This window comes from Xylocopa sonorina, chromosome 3, assembly GCF_050948175.1.
Source record: "Xylocopa sonorina isolate GNS202 chromosome 3, iyXylSono1_principal, whole genome shotgun sequence".
Classification (NCBI taxonomy): domain Eukaryota; kingdom Metazoa; phylum Arthropoda; class Insecta; order Hymenoptera; family Apidae; genus Xylocopa; species Xylocopa sonorina.
The window spans coordinates 6,493,570-6,514,747 of NC_135195.1; the positions used below are offsets into that span (position 1 = coordinate 6,493,570).

General features: G+C 35.2%; 6 protein-coding genes and 3 long non-coding RNA genes across 12 annotated transcripts in view; 6 read left to right on the forward strand and 3 right to left on the reverse strand.

Annotated features, from left to right (window-relative positions):
* The window catches only part of LOC143433517 (uncharacterized), a 45,622-nt gene extending 41,427 nt beyond the window's left edge, over window positions 1-4,195 (reverse strand). The window contains exon 1 of one of the 4 annotated variants that reach the window (XM_076910866.1): window positions 3,869-4,195. In XM_076910866.1, the coding sequence (XP_076766981.1) occupies window positions 3,869-3,953 (85 nt within the window). In that variant the 5' untranslated portion in view covers window positions 3,954-4,195. Of the gene's footprint in view, window positions 1-186; window positions 224-519; window positions 662-3,868 lie in introns of those variants that run through there. The other 3 variants (XM_076910865.1, XM_076910867.1, XM_076910869.1) reach the window with 3 other exon arrangements.
* Window positions 206-1,083, forward strand: LOC143433528 (uncharacterized). Its single transcript, XR_013103130.1, has 3 exons — window positions 206-440; window positions 671-821; window positions 934-1,083. It is a non-coding gene; the product is annotated as an uncharacterized LOC143433528 (long non-coding RNA).
* A 490-nt stretch (window positions 4,196-4,685) lies between the features above and the next one.
* LOC143433473 (uncharacterized) lies at window positions 4,686-6,321 on the forward strand. The gene is made up of 5 exons (XR_013103126.1): window positions 4,686-4,704; window positions 4,756-4,780; window positions 4,828-4,831; window positions 4,898-5,123; window positions 5,711-6,321. It is a non-coding gene; the product is annotated as an uncharacterized LOC143433473 (long non-coding RNA).
* Window positions 6,322-7,700: 1,379 nt separating this feature from the next.
* On the reverse strand, window positions 7,701-11,304 carry Temp (protein prenyltransferase alpha subunit repeat-containing protein tempura). The gene is made up of 3 exons (XM_076910872.1): window positions 11,177-11,304; window positions 10,275-10,608; window positions 7,701-9,320 (listed from the first exon to the last, which is right to left on the reverse strand). Exons 2-3 carry the CDS (start codon window positions 10,349-10,351, stop codon window positions 8,093-8,095), a joined length of 1,305 nt encoding a protein of 434 aa, XP_076766987.1. The 5' UTR covers window positions 10,352-10,608; window positions 11,177-11,304; the 3' UTR covers window positions 7,701-8,092.
* On the forward strand, window positions 9,605-10,649 carry LOC143433529 (uncharacterized). Its single transcript, XR_013103131.1, has 2 exons — window positions 9,605-10,395; window positions 10,457-10,649. It is a non-coding gene; the product is annotated as an uncharacterized LOC143433529 (long non-coding RNA).
* Window positions 11,248-11,886, forward strand: LOC143433525 (tubulin-specific chaperone A-like). Its single transcript, XM_076910876.1, has 2 exons — window positions 11,248-11,383; window positions 11,660-11,886. The coding sequence occupies exons 1-2, from the start codon at window positions 11,254-11,256 to the stop codon at window positions 11,884-11,886; spliced, it is 357 nt and encodes a 118-aa protein (XP_076766991.1). The 5' UTR covers window positions 11,248-11,253.
* Window positions 11,887-11,907: 21 nt separating this feature from the next.
* On the forward strand, window positions 11,908-14,607 carry LOC143433521 (programmed cell death protein 7-like). Its single transcript, XM_076910873.1, has 4 exons — window positions 11,908-12,893; window positions 12,972-13,176; window positions 13,262-13,376; window positions 14,411-14,607. The coding sequence occupies exons 1-4, from the start codon at window positions 12,056-12,058 to the stop codon at window positions 14,453-14,455; spliced, it is 1,203 nt and encodes a 400-aa protein (XP_076766988.1). The 5' UTR covers window positions 11,908-12,055; the 3' UTR covers window positions 14,456-14,607.
* Window positions 13,217-15,787, reverse strand: LOC143433518 (U3 small nucleolar RNA-associated protein 15 homolog). The gene is made up of 5 exons (XM_076910870.1): window positions 15,681-15,787; window positions 14,933-15,515; window positions 14,540-14,760; window positions 14,021-14,456; window positions 13,217-13,887 (listed from the first exon to the last, which is right to left on the reverse strand). The coding sequence occupies exons 1-5, from the start codon at window positions 15,768-15,770 to the stop codon at window positions 13,652-13,654; spliced, it is 1,566 nt and encodes a 521-aa protein (XP_076766985.1). The 5' UTR covers window positions 15,771-15,787; the 3' UTR covers window positions 13,217-13,651.
* Window positions 15,788-16,627: 840 nt separating this feature from the next.
* On the forward strand, window positions 16,628-18,773 carry Dcaf12 (DDB1 and CUL4 associated factor 12-like protein). Its single transcript, XM_076910871.1, has 6 exons — window positions 16,628-16,803; window positions 16,915-17,370; window positions 17,468-17,698; window positions 17,818-18,102; window positions 18,189-18,354; window positions 18,460-18,773. Exons 1-6 carry the CDS (start codon window positions 16,718-16,720, stop codon window positions 18,613-18,615), a joined length of 1,380 nt encoding a protein of 459 aa, XP_076766986.1. The 5' UTR covers window positions 16,628-16,717; the 3' UTR covers window positions 18,616-18,773.
* The last annotated feature ends 2,405 nt before the right edge of the window (window positions 18,774-21,178 follow it).

A 21,178-nucleotide genomic window follows, 5' to 3' on the forward strand; every position in this document is an offset into this window, starting at 1 on the left:
ATAAATTTCAACATCGTAAAACCAGGATTCATGTATGGTCTCAGAAGAACTGGTCCATAGTCCGAACAGTATCTAGTCTGACGTGATAATTAGAGTTCATGGATACATTGAACACGTCACAGTATTTATATATATTTTTATTTCTTTTAGGAAGATTGCGCTTATAAAACACGAAACACTCGTCACCTGAGAATCCCACTTCCGACATCGTTATTCACTACATACGTTCCGTATCCCGGAAGACATTATTAAACGTAAACAAATGTCGTGAGAAACGATAACGAAGGAAATCGCGGATGTGTTATGCGAACGAAACACTGAATGAACGGTGACTAATGTTCAAGAAACGACTGCGATGAGCGCGAGATTCTTGCATATTCCTGGCGACGACGCTTTAATACGTTTAAATCCTCTTGCATCACGTCAAACTTAACATTAGCGTATATATAACGTATCTTTGGTTCCTCGTATGTCACATAAATCAGCGCTACCAGCTTATGAATATTCTGCCCGACTTACCTCGTATTTGATCAATTCGTAGCCTCATCTAAAAGCAATCTCGACAATTTTTGTAAACGTGTATACACGAAATTAAATATTAAAACAAGAAAGAAGTTGCGAAGGAAAACTGACGACCGTACAGATGCCTTAATCTTCGTTTATGTTTCAGTTAGTTCAGTGAAACCGTTACTTATATCGTGGACCGTGAATAACCCACATGGCACGAACCGTATTACAAACTGGTTTTTCCTCGTCGTTTGAGAAACGTTGATCTTCGTAGACCTCTGACCAACGACTAAACACTTAAGCGTTCCGCACAGGTAAGAGATAGTCACGTTTTTTGGCAAGAGGCTGCGCATCCTTCCGTGGAATGCCGCATTTCACTCTACATATTTGCGACACGTACTAATTCCCAGACCTCGCTTGATTCAGAATTATTTACGGAGTTACGCACATCCAGGGAGTTCCACGATGAAGTAACCACCTTGAATTCACACCATTTAGTATGAGAGCAACCAACGAACGGTTCTATCGCTTTCACAAAGCATCTCTCATTCGCAGACTCGAAGACGGAAACGGTTTTTTAAGAAAGTTTCGTTTTTTGAACAAATTTTGTGTTTAACATTCCACTTGAAAGGATTTTTTATTTTTCTAAACTTTCGTAGATCGTCACCGTTCGTATATCGTGTACTTCTGAGGCCATTCGATGTACACGTGTGTTCGTGCAAAACTGATTGTGTGCAAGTCATCACTGGTTAGACTTGTCTGGTTCATATAAAATGTGGCAACAGCTTACTACTGTTCATTCATAATCACCGAAATGCATGTGCGCAACCATAGCAAGGAACTTGTCAAGATACGATCGGTTCAAATAGTTCAAGGTACGTTTCCCCATCTACATACTATACTATAATTAGGTATCTGATTTACATACGATTCTTAATCTTCAATAATGAAGTGTTGATACGCTGTTCTCTGCGTTCATTCAGTTTTCATTTAACAATAATACAAGAATTAAAATAACAAACAGCACAGTGTCTATAAATTTGTATCCGTTTTCATTGATACAAAAATTGTGCAATTGACAACGAAAAACTGCTAAACATTAAACGCATTGCTGTATTTTAGCTGAACACGCCAATTGACTGTTCCAATCGTGGTGACTGTAATATCGTCAGTGCTCCACCGATAGCGCGTTCAGGTTCCATATTATCCGTGTGCTCGTTAGTTCGGTCTCAATTCGTATTAAGTGAGCGCATATGTACACGTCCGTTCCTCACGGAGAAGGTCGCGGGTTCAGAACTATTTCGTGACAAAGAGGATAGATTCTACGCAGAAACGATTTTTAATTGGACCAGACGTGGATCTGCGTTTACCGTCAGCTCCTCCACCGGCTGACATAACATGTTTTTACCAAAGCACGCGTGACTGAGATAAAACATCCGTACAGCAGGACGTAATCCGTCGCAACAATCCTAATGAAGTGTTTTGCGCGAAGGTCTTTGTACTTTGTTTACAATCAGCATGCCAACGGCAGATTAATCTGTTCTAAAAATAGAACGTCAGCTGGCGTTCACATTGAAAGTTTCCGCGTTCAGTTGAAATCTGCCGTTGTCTCGGAGGAACGAATACTAAAATAGATCAGTCCCAGTCATGGGCGTTGGTACGATGAAAATAATGGGTGCTCGATAGAACTCGAACGGTTAACAAAGTTTCTTCCATTTTAGATATCAGATTCTTGTACTCGTAATATAGGGAAAGATTTCTTCACCAAAAGAAGATATCTGTTTAGTCAGCTTTGTGATAAAATTATATAAGAGCCGAGCAAACAGTTCTTATTTATAGTGTACTATAATCGCATAGATGCTAATCATCGTGGGGTTAAAGTTCGACAGTAGTATTATATGTACATTGACTATCCTTTGTTCGCTATGTGTATATACGAACAATGTGAACGGTATCTTTGAGGAGTCTAATTGAAGGATGTTTGTAAAAAGGTAACGAGATAATATGTCAAACATAATGGGTCGAAAAATTATTCTTGAACCGTTATGAATTATGGTATCCAGACAATTATTTACCTACGGAAAATGAAATATTTATTCGATAGCGGAAATCTTAAGAAAATATCGTTACTTTTCCATAAAGTGACTTAAAATCTTTGATGATGTGCAAAATGCTGCCTCTTTTAAATATAGTAGGACTTTCTATAACTCGAAAAATTGGTGTTATACTTAGAACGTATTGCTACAATAGTTTTGTATTAGTAGTTGGTTGAAGTGTTCTAAACATACTTGAGCATCGAAAGTCTTCTCACTCATTACTTTCTACTTTTTGTCTTCATAATATATCTAATTATCAAAATATTCAAAGTATCCAAATTGTTATCTCAGGAGAGTTACTTCATCGTTCTGCGTACACATAAACGGAGCATTTCTTACGAACACCACGTATCTTGCAAGCCGATTCATTAATCTTCTTAAAGGCTTTTCGTCGATTTAACGAAACACGGCGAGCTTCTTTAACAACGTGTATTGTTATTCGAACGAAATTCACACACTTTCAGGAATACTAAATGGAACGTGATTTACATAGCTTTGAAATCTCTTACAGCTGCTACCGCGTCTATGAATAAAGGATCAGAAGAAAACGAGGCGAATATATATACGGTTAATTGGGCAATAGGTCAAGGTTCAATAAAGTTCTATCTTTATTGCTAATTTGTTATCCCAAATGTATCGACTTTCAGTGATGAAAATAGTTTATAACAATCATATGCCAAGAATCTTTAGTCTACGTATTTCACTTATTTTTTAATGTACAGTAACTTCTTTCCGAACATCTTTCGCGGATCTCTCTGCTTTTATGATGTACCAGTTATTTGTTTATGAAACTTCATATGAAATTAGAACAAAGCTTCTGCGAATGCTATCATGGACAGTACTTCGAATGATAAACGGAGTTTAATTACTGTAATGATAATGATAAATTTTAACGTACTTAAAAATGTACTTAAAGAAAACTAGATTGTATGTAGTCAAAAAAGTACAGATTTTTTTTCTGTAACGTCCAGACCCTCCAACTAAGGTGCACTCGCAAGCTATAAATACCTCACACGATGCATACTATCGATATAGAATAGCAATTACTTTATCCACTAATACCAACGGAAAAAAAGAACACTACGATTCTTATATTTTACCACTATATAATTCTACACATAAACAATAAATATAATATTGTACATCAGATAAAATAAATTTCGTAACGAGAGGCTAGAGAAAACTAACTATTCGACGAAATACACGTACACAATAACGTTTTAAAATATATATACACAATGAAAGAAGAAAATAGTTCATCTTACCTTTCTTTTCAGCGATCTGCAGCCGGTTTTGCTTGTAGAAATCATCGGGATTACCCTGAATCGTGGATCTGGCATCGGAAGCCATTGAATCGGCTTCCGATATGTTCGATTTTTTGGCAAACGAACAAGGGAAGACAGCTCCTCCGACCCGCCACTGCACAACTTGTCACGTTGCCTTCTCAATGTACCGTACCAGTGGAATTTCTGTGGATGCCTATCGACCGCTTCGTCATGTACCTTGTGGTACAATCGAACCGATCGACCAATAGACGTAATACAGAATAGTCACGTGCGAGTTTCGACAATATATTAAGAGTAATCCGCGGACAATACTACGGCTAGGGACAGGTTAACATGTTTTTGCACGATTTCTATCGATCTTGCCTTCTATCCTCTATCCTCACACCTCGCGTATCACTCATTGCTCACAGAGACTTATATTATCGATCGACAATTTAATCGACGATTTATATATTTCGTTCGTATATCGACTGACTACAGTTATCTTATACCGATCAGTGATCAACACGCTTAGATGGAGTATGACATTACTTTTAGTCAAATACCTCGGGCGAACTGAAGTACAATATTAATCCTTTTAATCGTTAACTGTTAAGGCCTCGTATTGACATATATAGAGCCGAAACTTGATGCTCCTGATTGATACCAGTAACATGTTTTTTCGGATGCAATCTACGTTCTTGGAAATGATAAGCGAACAATTTTCTTTTTCTTTTATCTAAAACAATTTTACAAGCAACGACAAGTATTTCTGGCTTACAATCGTTTTGCACCGTTCTTGCGTTTTCTCGCCGACATGGACTTCAGTTCCGAGAGTTGAAGGGTGTCGAAAGATTAAGGCCAAGATAACTGGGACACCGTATTAGGGCCAAGTCCGTTTTACGCGAAATTGTTATGCACGTATACCAGCGAGTAAATTGCATCGCTGAACGATAAAGAAATGTTAAATTGTTATTAACAGGGTTCACTGAACTTTATTAACATGTAACAATTAAACGGAAGTAATAGGACTTGGTGGATGAAAAGTATAATGATCGCACGCGCTTAACGACCGGTCCCGGTGCACTGACGGAAAGTGCAGTCAAAATTCTAAGGACTTATTTTTGGTCAGATTGTCGTGCCAAGGGAGAACAACGTGGCCAATATCGTCGCATACGTACAAGTGGCGTGAAAACGTTTAGCCGGACGATATAAACGGTCTGCGTTCGCGGGCCATCGCTATTCTATGAGGTGACTAAAAACACATGGTTACAAAACTAATATTTTTTTTTCTTCTTCGTTCATCTCATATTTTGTCAACGTCCGACTATACACATTCGTCTCACGGTAATACTTCTGTATAGCCTCAAAAGACACTTTTCTTCTGTACCACGCAACTATAATAGCGTAATTACTTCTCTCGCACGCCTAGCAGCGTTCAGAAAATCAAACTTGCACTTACTTATACATTACTTATACATCGACGGACATACTTTAAGTAAAACTAAAAGAATTAAGAAAAAGTGAATAAGAAGAGCAGACTTTATACATGTCATTTTAATTTACTTCGTTCGAACTTAACCGTGAACACATTCATTGCAATTACGTCATCTTGTCACGAAACGCCAGCACCCAGTCACCATCCCAATTTTTTTTCCAGTTACATCAACGGAAACGAGCAAAAACTAATCCACACGGACCCTAGCATCGCAGTGGACGACTCTCAACCACCCACTAACACTAGACTCTATCCTGTCTTTTCAAAATTTAATGCTATGTTACAAAGAATCCCTCTAAACGATTCAGTAGAACTGAAAGTGTTTCTTCTAGTTTTTTAAGAACCTCTGAGAACAGATAGAGAAATCAGGAAGGAGGCACAGACGAAATCATGGCCGTACAAGAACATGTCTATCACCGTGAAAATTACAAGAGATTGAGACTATGCAATCTAGCTAATATTTATAATATCTGATCTTGGATTCAATGCTAATACTGTTAAAAGCTATTATCGAACCCTGATAACAAAACCCTGAGATGCAGAAATCAAGGCTCTAAAGCTCTGAAGTTTAAGGCTCTTTCACGAGGTCATACAGTATAGAAGGTTGAATCCAAGAGCGATATTTAGAAAAATGCTCTCGGGTCGCCAGAACACAAGACAGAAAGTAGTAGGAGATCCGAGCTCAAGAATTAGTGTGCAGAGACTGATAAGACTGCAGTACAGATCGGGAGGGTTTTGCCCTGTCCTTTCTTTTGCGTTAACCGTTTCAAAATTGCATTGAATTATATGAAGACGTGTACATGAGTCGTACTACTAACAACGATCTGCTTGAACGTTCAGTGCCAAAAAAAGAACGCGAGTAAAACCCACCCTTCGTTCGCACTCAGCTTACGAATAGACAATTGAATAGAATTTCTCTGATTTACGAATAATGAGGATTTTTATAAGTATTTGAGATTGATTTCTTTCGTCTTCATCACTCGACAGTCTTCCTGTGCTAAGATCGCTAGGAAGAGCAAGATGTTCACCACAGATCACATACACACACAGTGCAGATCTATGAAAGACATCAGTGTAGGTCACTCGAGGTAACTCCTCACCTCTTCACAGTATAGAATGCATCAACTCTAATGAGCTCCATGATCCAGAAAATCATAAGAGGAGAATGCCTTGAGCAGCTTACACTTGTGTACTTCATTATGAGTCGAATGCATTCTTTGCGCATTAACACAAACGCAGGATAATGAAGGTTCTACGTGAAGTATTGCAAAGTACGCGATTTTTTACATTACATTTAGTATCAAAGCTGCATATTTTATGCGTATCCTTCAACACTTCGCATCGAACTTCATCGCTGCACATTTATGATTATGCAGAATGTATCGCTGCAATCTAACGTATATTAATACCATCAAAAGAAACAAGATCAACTCTTGAATCTCCAACGATCTCACGAATAGCTGCATCTTTCATCTTTGATTATCGCGATGCATCGCGTTCGGTTACTGAAAATTTCCTTAAACGATACACGATAAACGTCTCAAAAATAAGTATTAATACTCATTCCATTTTCATCTACATTGTACATTAGATTTTACGTTATCGTAAACGGGACTATCTATGTCGTTTACACGCAGAGAGCTCGTCGCGCGAATGGATTAGACGAGAGAGCACTATTGAGATACAATTCATGGATGAAATACAGTAATGCTTCGTTGAGTGAATCAAGTTTAGAACTGGCGTCCCATTTAACGATGTCCGCACACGTTTTTGATTATAATAATTTGCCTCTTTTATAGCAGAGGCAGCTCGTTCGTATAGGATGTTCCACATTATTTTTTATTTCACTCGCTCTCATAATCTTCCACTTGCCATAGGAACATTACTAACGATGCGCCGATGAATGGAGGGGATGGAAATTACTCGACACGCTATACAAGTTGAACACTCAGCAGAGCATTACTGTAGAAGCTAGGGTGGTCCTTAGTTATAGATGAAATAGACTTTTTGTCGAATATTATTTATTTCCTACTCCTAAAATGTTTTCAATTCAGACAAAATCATTTTCCTGTACTTATTATCTTTCAACCAAAAATTAACGAACAACCGCAGTAATCGTTATAGCTGCTTGACTATAGTCAACCGTGAGTACGCGAATCACTAGTCTTCATTATAAAAAAATAAATCTCTAGATGTAACGATGTACAAAAACATAATTACTGAATATTTCACTTTTCAAATGAAATTATTCTTGCTCACTGGTGTCTGTGGTTGACACAAAAACTGATCTATCTTACATAAGTGATGAAGTGATTACGATAGTTTTTTACAATATACAACACCAAGATAAACACAACATACTGATAAATACAAGGATAAAAAATGCAAGTAAACGTGTTTACTAGATCCAGTGTAGCTTCGCTTATAACATTTAACGTAAAATTTCAAAGACACATTTTTCTATTATTCCATCCAGCCCACCTTTCACAACTTGGAACCAGTCTAAAGAGTAAGACCAAAGAAATTTATAAGTCGAGAAATAAGGACCAACCTAGTATACGCCTAATTAGAAGTAACGTCTGCGTGAAATACAGAGTAAAAGAGTTATTGCGTGATTTTTACAGTGGCACGTCGATCTATGCCCGGTTTATGAATAGGATTACATGTCTTATTGCGCATACGTCGTCATTCGTTTAAAAGTAAAATCTCGACGCGATTCAACGAGATCACGATCTGATCTCAAATCCGATATTCCGAAGAAACTTAAAGAACCTCTCGACTAGCAACCTCTCGTGCTGATCTCTTTTAACAGCAAGATCCGCGATCTTGTCGGTGCGCGAACGGAACGCTTCAACGAGAAAATCCTGGCACAAAGTTGCGTCGTTGTTCATCGACGCGGCTAACAACGTTTTCTGAACATCTTTCCCAATTGGCTCGTCGACGTATTGACGATCGGCGACACCGCGTTCATCCCTCTGACAGGAATGCATCGACGCCATGAAACGAATAAGAAGATACGCGAGGAATCTTCGATGACACCACAGTGACTCATGATCGTTGTACGTGTAAATAGCGCTGTCGTTCGCGCGACATTCTTCCAGCCAATACGACAAAGCGCGGAAGTACGCGTACTGTTTCGTTCTCGAGGGAACAGCTGCGCCTGATTCAGCGGCCGTCGCATCGAACAGCCTCTGCAGCCGCTGCGTGTCCTCCGTATCACTGACGTTCGACTTAACATAATCGAATAGTTCCTCTCGCCATTGCTGGCCGATGCCCGAGCACTTTATAAACGGTTCCCCTGGCAGTTCTTTGAACTCGAACATATACTTCTTCAGCAGGAACTGTCGATAGGAAAGCCCGCTGTAATCCGACACGTGTCTCTGACACCAGGTAAGCGAATTCTTCCATTCCGTCTCGAGAGTTGGATAACTGAATCCACGCGATTCACGGAGAGTCATTACGTGACGTCTATGGCTCCAAGCATGATAGTTGCTCGCGTATCTATCCGCGCACGTAGTCGCTATATCCAATTCCGTGCAGAGCGGCGACGCAGCCGGTTCTGGATCGTAATTGCTGTCCTTAGCGTTCAGTATATACGACAATAACCACCGTCGGTAGGCGAACGCCTCGAAACATTTCGGTTTATGGTAAAGCACCAGGCGGGTGAAGAAGAATTCCTCGGACACCTCTAACTTGTGACTCCGCACCAGTTCCCGTCGCATGTTCCAAAACGTGGTCACGTCTGGATTTAACAACAACGCGCCCAGCAACCATCTTGCTATCGTGCCGGACTCTTCCCGTCTGTGTTTATTCTGACGGAGCTCGAAGAGCCGACGGTGAGCGTAGCAGTAAAGCGGTTGCACGCACCACGATGCCAACCCGAGGCTATCCTCCTGGTGGAATACAGGCGATTTGTTCTCACTGTCTTCCGCCGGGACTATTTCGAAACTTTTCCTGAAATCGCAAACGAGGCAACGCTTTACTCACGCGGACACTCGCATTCAACGAATACGGGCCTGGTTACCGTAAAAAAGATAGCTCGAGTAGTGAACAGTCGAATTGTTTGAAAGAAAACAACAAAAACATCTGTGGATAACTTAACTCGCGAAGGATGTCTGTTGCCTGTGAACACAATGTTTCATTTGCAATTCTTTTTCCGTTAATTTATATTACTAAATAGATTTAAAACAAAAACAAAGGCATGAAAATGAAATGTCAATGTGTCGTTGGTCCCGTAATGGGTTAATTCATTGCAGATCAATTTTTTAGAGAATAGTCAACGTAAGTTATGTTCGTTACACACTGTATACATGTATTCACTTTTTACGGCTGGCACTTTAAGACTGTCCGAACTACATATTAAAAGTAATTTATTTTGATCGTTACGAATTACATAACATCATAAGGAATGTTTGTAAAATGTCATGAAAATGATGCTAGCTCTCTCTTTTAAATACGCTGTGCACCATCGTGATCAATTATTAACACGGTGTGTAATTATATCATAATGTCACTTGCAAGAATGCTCGCATATACTATATACACATATACGCATACGTATATGTATACGTATATAAAGTTAAAGAAAGAGATATATCGAATTGTAAGTATTAAGATTTAATAATCGCGATGGCGCCAGTTTCCTATCCTAACTATCAAATACCAACACTGCTGACACTGTATTTACTATGCAAACCTTTTACAGAGCGTCGTATACGTTCGTGACTGATTAAAACGTACAACGATGATGTTACGCTTTAATTTGTTGAAATTCAAAACACGCCCAGCGTAACGATGTACCGTCTTCGCGATAAATATGCTATTGTATCGAATCTAACGATTTAGAGGTAGATTTCACAGATATTTTTAAAGACTCCGCCCTCGTAACATATCTAAGAAAACACTCACAGTGACGGATTCTTCTTCACCACATTTTCGATGTCGGAAAGGATTTTCTCTGCAGCCGGAAAAATATCGTCCTGCATTGTAATCGTGTCACTGTTATTCGTTACATGTCTCGGGGAATCAGGTATAAACCGATATACACAATTAACCCTTCTGTTTCTCTCTCACTGCACTTTTCAATGCAGACACGATGTAGCGTTTTTCTGCGGAAGTGTGGGGGATATACTGCGCTATCGTCTGAACTTCTCTGCAAGTCTCGAACGTTCGAAATCAGATGGCGCGAAATTATTAACTCTGAACTATGTTGTTGGAAAATGAAGCCAGCATATATTATTTTCTGTAAATAAATACCAATAATACAGGTGGCCACGCTTGAACTTATTATCGTCTTATTTGAAATAATGTTTATCGATAACTTTCTTCGTGGACAAGTAAAGATGTCATACCATTGCTATGTACAGATATTAAAAGCATAATACACTTCGTCATACAATATAATGATACTTGTAAACGGTAATATTTAAAATTACACAGACTGAACATACTTTCTCTTTAAGATAATCAATAAATACATAAATACCACGAAAAACAGTGGTTAACAAATTTAAGAAATTGTAAACATGTCTTGTTCTATATATGATTACACGTTAATTTTATCATCATAGAAAAAAAAAAATATATATATATATAAGTATATACGTATAAATATTTCATTATAAAACTGTTAAAGATATTAAATACGAAGAGAATAATCGATCAAAATGATCGACATTTTCGATAAGTTGATGTCGTAAGAAAGAGAGAGAGGACACGAGTTAATGGAATACGAGGCTCCGGCTACAAAATCAGTCTAACCTATACGTCACAGAGTTACTTTTGAGTTCATTTGTAGCTACTCATCTTACCTTATAAGGGGAAAACTCGTTTAATCGGTGAACACTTCGATTTTCTGCATCCGAGGTAAAATATTTCAATTAAAACAATGTCTGATCCCCGTATAAGAACTTTAAAAATTAAGACTGGAGTAGTGAAACGTCTCGCGAAAGAAAAAGTCACGTATGAAAAAGAAGCAGCACAGCAACGTGAAAGGATACAAAAATTAAAGGAACAGGGTGAGAATACTTTGAAAAATGCGATCGGAAGCTTTGTATACCTTTCCTGTTACATCGATCTTTTCAATAGCCGTGTCATTTAATTAAACGATTTCGATTTTATTTCTCCTTTCTTCCCTTAAAACATCGAAATGTTTGCTTAGTGAAAAGACTGATACGTTATTTGTCATAACGATTTTAAATGTATTCAGTGTGAAAAGTGCTACAGTGAAAGGTTAATCATATTTTTATTTCTATGTAAATCATCATTTTTCTGTTGTATTCGTTTAATTGCAGACAAAGATGGTTATGACATTAAAAAACAAGAAGAAGTACTTCAAGAATCCCTCATGATGGTACCGGATTGTCAACGACGTCTCGTAAAAGCATTTCAGGAACTCAAGAAGATTTTAGATTCTGAACAAGATTTAAAAGAACTCGAAGATTACATAGAAGCGGAGAAAGTATTACAAGAAGCAGAAGCACAACTTCCCAAAGAGGGAGAAATTATGGAGATGTGTTAAAGAAACAAAGCCTATTAATTTTATTAACGCATTGCTGAAAGTTAAAAGAACTATATTTTCAAATAAAATAGAATATTCGTGAACAAATTAAAATAATCAGTTAATGCATAAAGAAAGTGATAGTATTAAGATATTTTGTATTTTTTCACATTAAGTATTTCAAACAATTATGTTTAACAATCAAAGCTTTTCAGAGGATTCCGCACAAAACTGTGGAAATCCACATTATAGTATGTCCCATCCAATGAATCAATCTATTTGTAATGTGAATTATAATATGAATGTATACCAGAATTATATGTATCCTGTAGTTAGTATATCTGATAACGAGAATGCCATGTCAATAACCAATATAGAAAAACGACAGATGGATGAAAAATATATTGAAAATTTTCTCCTGGAAAATGATCAGACTAATAATATAAATGACCAGAGAAATGTATATAAAAGATCAAAAATTGCTATAACCAAAAATGCTATAATATCAGCTTACAAGTTGAATGAAAAGCTGAAGACAATTTGTGCAGAGCTTAAGGATAATAAATATCTGACAGAAGAAGAATGGCAACAGAAGATGAGTATCTGTAATGTGGCGAAAGAAGAAATTATTAAATTGCTAGAGCCAGTTCGGGATGAAAAATTTTTGAATCAGTTAAAAAAGAATTTAGAAAGACGGAAGAAAAAAAGATTAAGAGAGAAAGTGAAAAAGGAGAAATGGAAGAAAGAGAAATTAATGAGAATAGAGAGACGGACAAGATTGCATGCGCAGATTGATTCCTGGATTAGGAAGGAACAAGCTGTAATAGAGAAGGAGAAGCAGGAAGAAAATTTGCGTAGAGATGCTGATATGATTTTGTTCGATGTTCGAGGGAAACGAAATGATGCCAGAAAGTATCTTGGATTACTACAGGAATTACAAAATTTGCGAAATGTTAAAGCCAATATAGCCAGAGCAAGGGGAGAACATTTATCTTCAGTGGCTGATGAAGCATTTAATAATATTATTGGTACTATTATAACTAACATTTTTTTAGTTCGTTTATAACAACATTTTTGCAAATTACATAAATAGGTATATTTTACAGTAAAGTTAACAGAACAATGGTCGATGTTTGATCGAGAATATTCTATAGAAGAACAAGGTTTGAAATTAATGTTGAAGACTGATAATGAAGAAAGAATTGAGAAACAAAAAAAGAATCTTTTTGACGATTGGGAGAAAGTATTGTTTGGAAGAAAAGTAACATCTGATCAATATAATACAGATTTAGCTAATTTTATTACTATAAGGTTATATATTATATATATTAATACTGTTAAATGATTTTCTACCATATAATATCTTAATTTTACAGAAATAACTTTTTATTTTTAGATCTGCTTGGGACAATTACATAAGTTCAGATAATGATGCATCAGCAATACCAATTGGATGGGTAATGCCTGTTAAACCATCCTCTGCTGCCTGGCAAAAATGTCTTACAAAGGAAGTTTCGTAAAATAAACTAGTAAAAATTTTAAACAAGTCAAATTTGATATGCGCCTTAATAACTTATAATGTGTAAACAGAAGCAGTATACATTTACACGAGGTATAACTTAAAGAAGTAAATACTTCTCTGGTCTTCAATACATTAAACATTTGTATTCATAGTTGAACATAATTTGAATGTTTTAACAGCTGGAAGTTCGTGATACACGATATATTTCATTTTTATTAAAATGTATATGAAAAGTATGTACAGTTTTTTTTTTTTAAATTATATTCATGCTATACTTAAAATTAAATTTTTTTGAGCTGCACTTGATGGTTCTAAAATTTGGATATCTTTTACTGGTGTAGGAGGTACAGTTTCGGCAGCAGATAATATCATATGTAATTTTCCCTGCAATTCTGATAATGCCAATATTAAATTTTCTTCTTCTTCCAATTTTGTTGCCAAAATACTGAACATCTTTCGTGGTTCTGCTGCAAGTTCATCCAAATGATCTTCATAGATATCTGTTGAGAAATCACATTTAATGAATGTATATAGTAGACCGGTACTCTAATAATCTTTTTAATAATGTAAAGTACACTCTCAGACAAATGCATTTGAAAAATTATATATAAAAGAAAAAATTTATAAACATACCCATTAATACATTAGCTACGTGCAATATTACTCTTCCAAATCGTATACTTCCTATATGTTTATTCAAAAATTTAAGAATAGTTACAAGAGATTTGCCATCCCTACCACCAAGGGCTTGTTTTAAGCCTTGTCTTCTGATAAGTTCCTGCATAAGTGCAACTGTGACATGTGGTGCTTTATTTACTACATAACTCATCATAACACGATCTAAGGCTTTTGAGTACTCAAATTTTCTTAAACATGTATCATGTTTAGACATAATTTCTTTCAATTCTTCATTTATAACAACATCTACTTGAGGTGTGTGTAAATTTTTCCCAGAGTGTCTGTATGACACCTTTTTTCGTTGTGGTTTTTCATTTTTCACGTCTTCCTCTTTTCTTCTTACAGAAATTAAACCATCAACCATACCAGCCACTATGGTCTCGTCATTAGACTGAAATTTTGTCACTATATAGACTATTCAGTATTTTGAAAATACAATTAAAGCACAAAATATAAAATATTGTTTCTTCTTACACTAATTCCTATGCTAAGAACTGAATTTGGATAATCCAAAGAGTGGACAGTTTTATATGTTCCAGAGTCATAAATTTTTACATGCCTATCCAACGAACCAGACAAAATTCTGTGACCATTTGAAGCTATTTTTAAACATGTTATAGTTTTATGATGTTGAGTGATTTTTGCTAGTAGTCTACCACCAGCAAGTGCATCCCATACTCTGATTTCCGTTCCACCTAGTTATAATTATAAAATATTATATAGATAAACATATGTAATTTGTATTATTTGACACTATCACTTTTAGAACCTTACAGGTGCAAACACACGCACACACTAATTACATTGAACTCAGAACATTGTTAACATATACTTCTGCATCTATTTTCTCTTCTTTAAATAGCTTACCCGCAGATAAAAATATTCCTCCGGTAGGTAAGAATAACAAACTTTCAACTGGAGCTTCATGATTTACACTGAGAATTTTTTTACTTGTCCTTGTGTCGTACATGTATACGTGTTTATCATAGCCACCGGACAACAATATGTCCGTGGAAATAGGACTAACTGCTCCAGCTCTAATATAATCCGAGTGTTCATTGAAAGATATCACTTGATTTTCACTAGGTATATCCCAAACTATTACAGTCTTATCATCAGAAAAAGAAGCGATATGGTGATTATCCGCAGTGAAAAAGGTTCTATGCACAGCAGCTTTGTGTCCAGAGAAGAGCCGAAGAAGATTCTTGGTATTAACGTCGAAGAGTCTGATTACTGCTTCTTCGCCACCAGCACAGATTAATCTACCGTCGCTACGAAATGATCCACCGTAGGCGGCTTCTTTGAATCTGCTAAGATTTTTTGTGACCAACTTTGTAATCGGATTGTACACCTGTACTCTGACCGAACAAGTGACGGCAAAATAATGCGGTTCTACTGGTGAGAAATCGATATAATCGATTGGCCCAAATTCTTTAACTAAAACGGGAGCCTGTTCAACAAATGAGAAAAATAGTTCTATAGACTTTTCATTCCACAATTATATATTAAACATTGTTTATTAGGTTAAGTCCTACGCACGTGGATACCTCGAATCAATTAACGTAGTACAACGGTAGAAAGCCGTGAATTGGTTTTAACCTTGTAACATACTTACGCTATACTTTTTCCAATATATATTGTCCGGGGTTAATTCGGTTCCCGATCTCGCGAACACTTTCGTATTTATTTTCTTGAAGGATGCCATTTCTTTCAAAATGTCAGCTGTAATAAAATTCAGTAGAGGGGGTAAACTTCTCCTGTTGACAATTGATGGAAGTTGCTCTCTTCGATTTTGTGACCGTCCAAGGATTTCTTCGTCCGTCGCACTCGTTAAATCACGAAAAACTGTTGAAAACGATCCCGAGATAATTTCTAACGATATGCTTGGAAGATTTCAGTGTTCTTTGTTAAATTTTCTACGGTTTTGCTATTCGTTTCAATATGGCGATGGTTAGTTGCTTAGTGCTTCAAAGGTCTCGTCGCTTATCATGAATTTCGTGGTTTTCCTTTCTATTTCTTTCTATAATTTGAACACGAAGCCTTGATGTTCACATTATTATCTACGAGTGCACACGGGTTACATAATTATGAAGCTCCGCATCTGATAAAACGAGGATTTCATCCGAAAATTTTCGCCTAGACATCGCGATAGATTTTGGCAATTTCGTCCTTCTAAGGTTCGTTGTATTTCTGCGAATAATCGGAAAAAAGAAATGTTAACATCGATAGGCGTATCCGACGTTGTTTGGTATCGGGTTGTTTCTACTTCCTTTAAAGAACACGTTTAAAGATGTATCCAATGGTTGGTTTTGTTCCAGTCAAAGAAGAATTGCTGCCAAGATAGTTTCTTGTTATTTCACTGCATGCCAGCTACGTTTAGAAATATTTCACCAGAGAAGATTGGAATTTCCTTCACCAGCGTTGGATATTTATTTTGGATACTTCGGTTTTTCAATACCGTTCCAAGGGGTTTAATTGGTCGAAACAGTGAAACAAGTCTTTTAAATTAATAATTCCTCCTTGGGACTCGAACGAAAAAAGGAAAGTTTGACTATTAGAGTAATTTGAATAAATTACCAAAAGAATTTTATATGCAATAACAATTAAGTATCCTAATATACATTCATTGACAAATTATAAAATTTTGACATAATGGCTGAAACACAGCGAATGACCATTTATGGTAGACATCCTCCTTGTGCTAGTGGAACACGTTTGGAGGAACGCCGTGCCAGAAGGTAAACTATAAGCTAATATTGTAATAGACATAATTTATGGAGGTTCTGTATGTGATTTATATTTCGATTTGTTGCCCCAGCAAATTAACATAATTATTTGTTCGCTTTTAGATTAGCTTTAAGATTGGAAAGGAATAGAAAATCTGACAAGCCAGATGATTTTATCTGTTATGAATCAAGCGATGACGAAGCAGAGACTGTAAGCGAAGGAAAACAATTTTTAAGAACCTCATTTAATTTTGTGGATTATGTACGCGCTAGGGAAACAAATACGAAAGAAGTGAGAAAAATCAATCAAGAATATGGGTTTCGACATATATTAACTCACGATCTATTTAAAGAATATTCGGTTAGCTTAAATAATATGAATAAAGTATTTTGTTCTCAATGGTTAAGCGATAGGCAAGTAGTGTTTGGTACAAAATGCAACAAATTGATGGTTTATGATGTAGCAACACAGAAATTAGACCAAATACCATCTCTACATGGAAGACAAATTAATTCAGGAAACGGTGCTGTTTCTGAGCAGCAATGTGGTATACATTCTGTTCAAATTAATCCTTCAAGGTACCTAAACAAACTTTTTAGCCATAATTTTTATGTATTACTTTTTTGTAAGTATTTTATTATTCTACTTTAACGCATAATGTTTCATACCTTGTAGGACCCTTTTATCAACAGGAGCAAGGAATAGTAATGAAATAGCGATATATAGGCTACCAACATTAGATCCAGTTTGTGTAGGAGAAGGTGGTCACAGAGATTGGATTTTTGATATGTGTTGGCTAGACGACGAATTTTTAGTTTCCGGTTCTAGAGATACCAAACTAGCTTTATGGCGTATAGATAATGATCTCGCCGAAGCACCCGATAAAGCAGATGTGCCAACACACAGGTAATACAAGATATAAAAAATTACAAGTACATTTTATAAATAAATTACGATTAGAATTAGATTACGAAATAAATAGATACGAAATAAATTACGATTAGATTACTTTTTCTTTTCATTAGGTTGATCCAACCCGTATGTGTTAAGGAATGTAGATCGGCGCAAAAAGTACGTGCTCTTGTCTTTAATAGAACGTACAAAGAAATTGCCGCTATCACTCTAAATAACTTCATACACATCTGGTCTGCTGAGAATTTCAAACAAAAAATCTCCAGAAAACTACCGGTTTGTCAGGAGAATGTTTGTCTTGCTGTACAAGATGATGGTGTTTACGCAGTAGGATGTCGCTCTTATACTTTACTTTTAGACGCAAGGACTGTACAACCTATAAAAAGAATACCTTCACGGTACACGATAATTTCTAATTTTTTTAAAGAGCTTAAAACTCGCAGCTTTTACAAAGTAACACTACAGCGTGACATCCTTTTTACAGATATAGCGGTTGTGGAATCCGATCAGTTAGTTTTCAAGGGTCCGTTCTAACAATTGGGACAGGATTAGGAATGATGTTCTTTTACGACGTTAGGGCTCAAAAATATCTCGAGTCTTCGATTAATTCTAACAGAACTGTTGTTTTAAAAGCATCAAAAGGATACGTGGTATGTTCTAAGATTTTGTTTTACGCGCATTTAAGTCAGTTACTCTAAATAACTGTGTGAATCGATTCTAAACTTAATATATATTTATGCTCACGGTAATTTCAGTTTCCTGATGAAGAATACATAGACGGATTTCAAAATGTGAAATACACACCTGCTATATATACTCACTGCTATGATGGGTCAGGAACCCGGTTATTCACCGCTGGTGGTCCTCTTCCCGTGAATCTTTATGGTAACTATGCAGGATTATGGCAATAAAGTTAATTTTAATTGATTAGAAAATCGCATCGATTTTTACGTAAGTAACTATAAGTTGTACATTCAACTAAAAATTTTATCTGATGAGGTATATACACCTACCTTAGAGTTAAGAAACATTTTTTAGACATTCTCATCCTGTATTTTCACATTTGCATCATTTACTACCAAATTGTTTGTTACAAACTACCAAAATACTACTAACTGTTGATTTTATTTAAACATTTAATTTTGGAACATCAACACAGATACAGTTTTCGAACATTTTTATACTTTACGAATAAATGAAAAAGTAGGAAAGAATAGGTAAAAATTTTAAAATTAGAGGTGTATATATCTTGACTGCCTGAAGAAATAAGTGATAATAATTAAAGTAATGATATCAGATTTTTTATCGTTTCGATCATATATTTAACTCATTGCGCAATGTCATTTTACTAAGGAAATTATATCAGCATGTTTATATGTCAGTGCGAAAGGAGTAAACATTCGAATTGTGTATTTAAAACTAATACTTGGCAAATGATGATTTTATATGATTTCTGACGTGATTTACATCATGAGTTTGCTATCACCAGCGTAATGTAATATTGTTGAGCCAATTTTAACCATTATTTAATGTAAAATTTTGCACTAGTATTATCTATAATATATAAAATTCAATAAATTATTGAATGGGGATCTCTTATCACGAAATCGTGCAAAGTAATTTTGAAGGGAAGCATCTTATAAATAATGATTACTGACTGAAATCTTCATATTAGCAGCGTGTAATATGATTTTTAAATTCGTCTTCTCCCTCGTATTTATGTTATGGAATTTAAATCAGCCCAGTAGAAATGAAACTTCGGAAAGGTAATCAACGAATGGTACTGCAATGAACATTAAGTTTCTCAGATACAATCTATCGAGTTGAAATTTTAAATACTGGCCTTAGAATAACAATGTACAATGAATATTTGTTACAAAAGTTATTTTAAAAAAAGAGAACAATATTATCTATTAAAGCTTTTATAATGTATTTCTGCATCACACATAATGGAATATCAAAGGTGTATAATTTTGATCAGTGCATGAAGTAATATTTTATAAATGTGCATGACAGTTGTTGACGTTTTGTTAAATCGAAAGTTTTCAAAATATATTCGGTTTATCATCCTTTAAATATCAATTTTTTTTCTCTTTTTTTTTAATGATCTTTTTCGTTGATATAGTTATAAATATAAAATGTTAAATTTATTATGTTCGTAACTATCCGTACTTGGGAGTATACAAAGATACAGTGCAAATATTTCAAATTATAACTGCTTAAATTTAACCAAACTGATTACTTGTACGTTATACAGCATTATGTTTTTGTGTATAGTTAACAAAAGAAAAAAAAAATTTTGTTTTTCCAATCATACTGAAATTTTGGTGTACTTAAGTGATAAAGTTCATCATTACGTTTGCCGGTTGGTAAGAAGATGTGCAAGTGCATTCTCAATACTTAGCATAGAACATTTTAATGGATCAAGAAATTGTTGACATGTAAACGATAAGTAATTGCATTAGTAGTACATCACTGTGAATATGTGACAACAAACTATACTCTGTGTACTTTCTATATTAACAGATTATAAATTATTGACATATATTCACCAAAGTCATTGCATTACATATAAAATAAAAATGTGTGTTGTATCTACAAATTCGTAATTAGACTGTATGGAATATGTATGTGATCATGCATAATGAACGAATACATTGAACGCATTTTAACATGTTTGTCACATGTACTTTTTACCATAAATACTACAAAAGCAAGGTATGAAAAAGATGATATTTCTCTCTTACGATCTATCCACAATTTTGTTTTTTAATATCCGCGGTAATTTTATGCATTTCTGGGATACATAATTAAACAATCACGATTAAATTTAACATTCACGAACTTCATCATTTTCTTATACAAAATTTTTCAAGCAACATCGAGAGCAACTATTGTCCACGCATTAAGACGTCCTAATTTTTCATACTAACATTACTTAAGCAAAAGAAATCTAAGTATCGTGTATTTTAACTCGGATAATATGCAATAGGAAAAGTATAAATAAATAATTTTTATACTTAAACTATACATATAAGTTATAAAAAAGTTTTGTACAGGTATAATCATTAAATCACTGTATCAGAACACATTCTTTCATATAGTATGCTTATCAAATGATAATTACAGGGAGTTTTAAGAAAAAAAATTTCTGCCTCTGCAAGATAGTTGTCCTTGTAATTCTTAACAATTATCTTTGGTTTCTTCTATCATTTTTCCTGTGAAATGTGTTACGTGTATAATGTATTTTTTTGTATTATAAGATTACATTTAAGTTTGTCGTATTTTATTTTGTATGGTTGTGTTTTTAATAGCTCTCTTAAAACGTGTTTATCGTTTATATTGAGAATATGGGGACAATTCATAATTAGAAATTGTTCTTTTAGCTCGTGACTTTTTTGTTTTAAAATGATTTACGTCCTTTTTTGCTAGAAAAATACCCAGTGCAATTAATATATATATATATAGAAATTT

Coding starts and splice junctions, on each gene's coding strand:
- LOC143433521 (XM_076910873.1), top strand. CDS start 12,056: ATGTTTAACAATCAAAGCTTTTCAGAGGATTCCGCACAAAACTGTGGA. Junction 12,894..12,971: donor AGCATTTAATAATATTATTG/GTACTATTATAA, acceptor TATATTTTACAG/TAAAGTTAACAGAACAATGG. Junction 13,377..14,410: donor AAAAATGTCTTACAAAGGAA/GTTTCGTAAAAT, acceptor TTCTTCTTACAG/AAATTAAACCATCAACCATA.
- Dcaf12 (XM_076910871.1), top strand. CDS start 16,718: ATGGCTGAAACACAGCGAATGACCATTTATGGTAGACATCCTCCTTGT. Junction 16,804..16,914: donor GAGGAACGCCGTGCCAGAAG/GTAAACTATAAG, acceptor GTTCGCTTTTAG/ATTAGCTTTAAGATTGGAAA. Junction 17,699..17,817: donor GCAGATGTGCCAACACACAG/GTAATACAAGAT, acceptor TCTTTTCATTAG/GTTGATCCAACCCGTATGTG.
- LOC143433518 (XM_076910870.1), bottom strand. CDS start 15,770: ATGGCATCCTTCAAGAAAATAAATACGAAAGTGTTCGCGAGATCGGGA. Junction 15,516..15,680: donor TATATTGGAAAAAGTATAGC/GTAAGTATGTTA, acceptor TTTGTTGAACAG/GCTCCCGTTTTAGTTAAAGA. Junction 14,457..14,539: donor TTCTTAGCATAGGAATTAGT/GTAAGAAGAAAC, acceptor ACAAAATTTCAG/TCTAATGACGAGACCATAGT.
- LOC143433525 (XM_076910876.1), top strand. CDS start 11,254: ATGTCTGATCCCCGTATAAGAACTTTAAAAATTAAGACTGGAGTAGTG. Junction 11,384..11,659: donor ACAAAAATTAAAGGAACAGG/GTGAGAATACTT, acceptor GTTTAATTGCAG/ACAAAGATGGTTATGACATT.
- Temp (XM_076910872.1), bottom strand. CDS start 10,351: ATGCAGGACGATATTTTTCCGGCTGCAGAGAAAATCCTTTCCGACATC. Junction 9,321..10,274: donor GTGAAGAAGAATCCGTCACT/GTGAGTGTTTTC, acceptor TTGCGATTTCAG/GAAAAGTTTCGAAATAGTCC.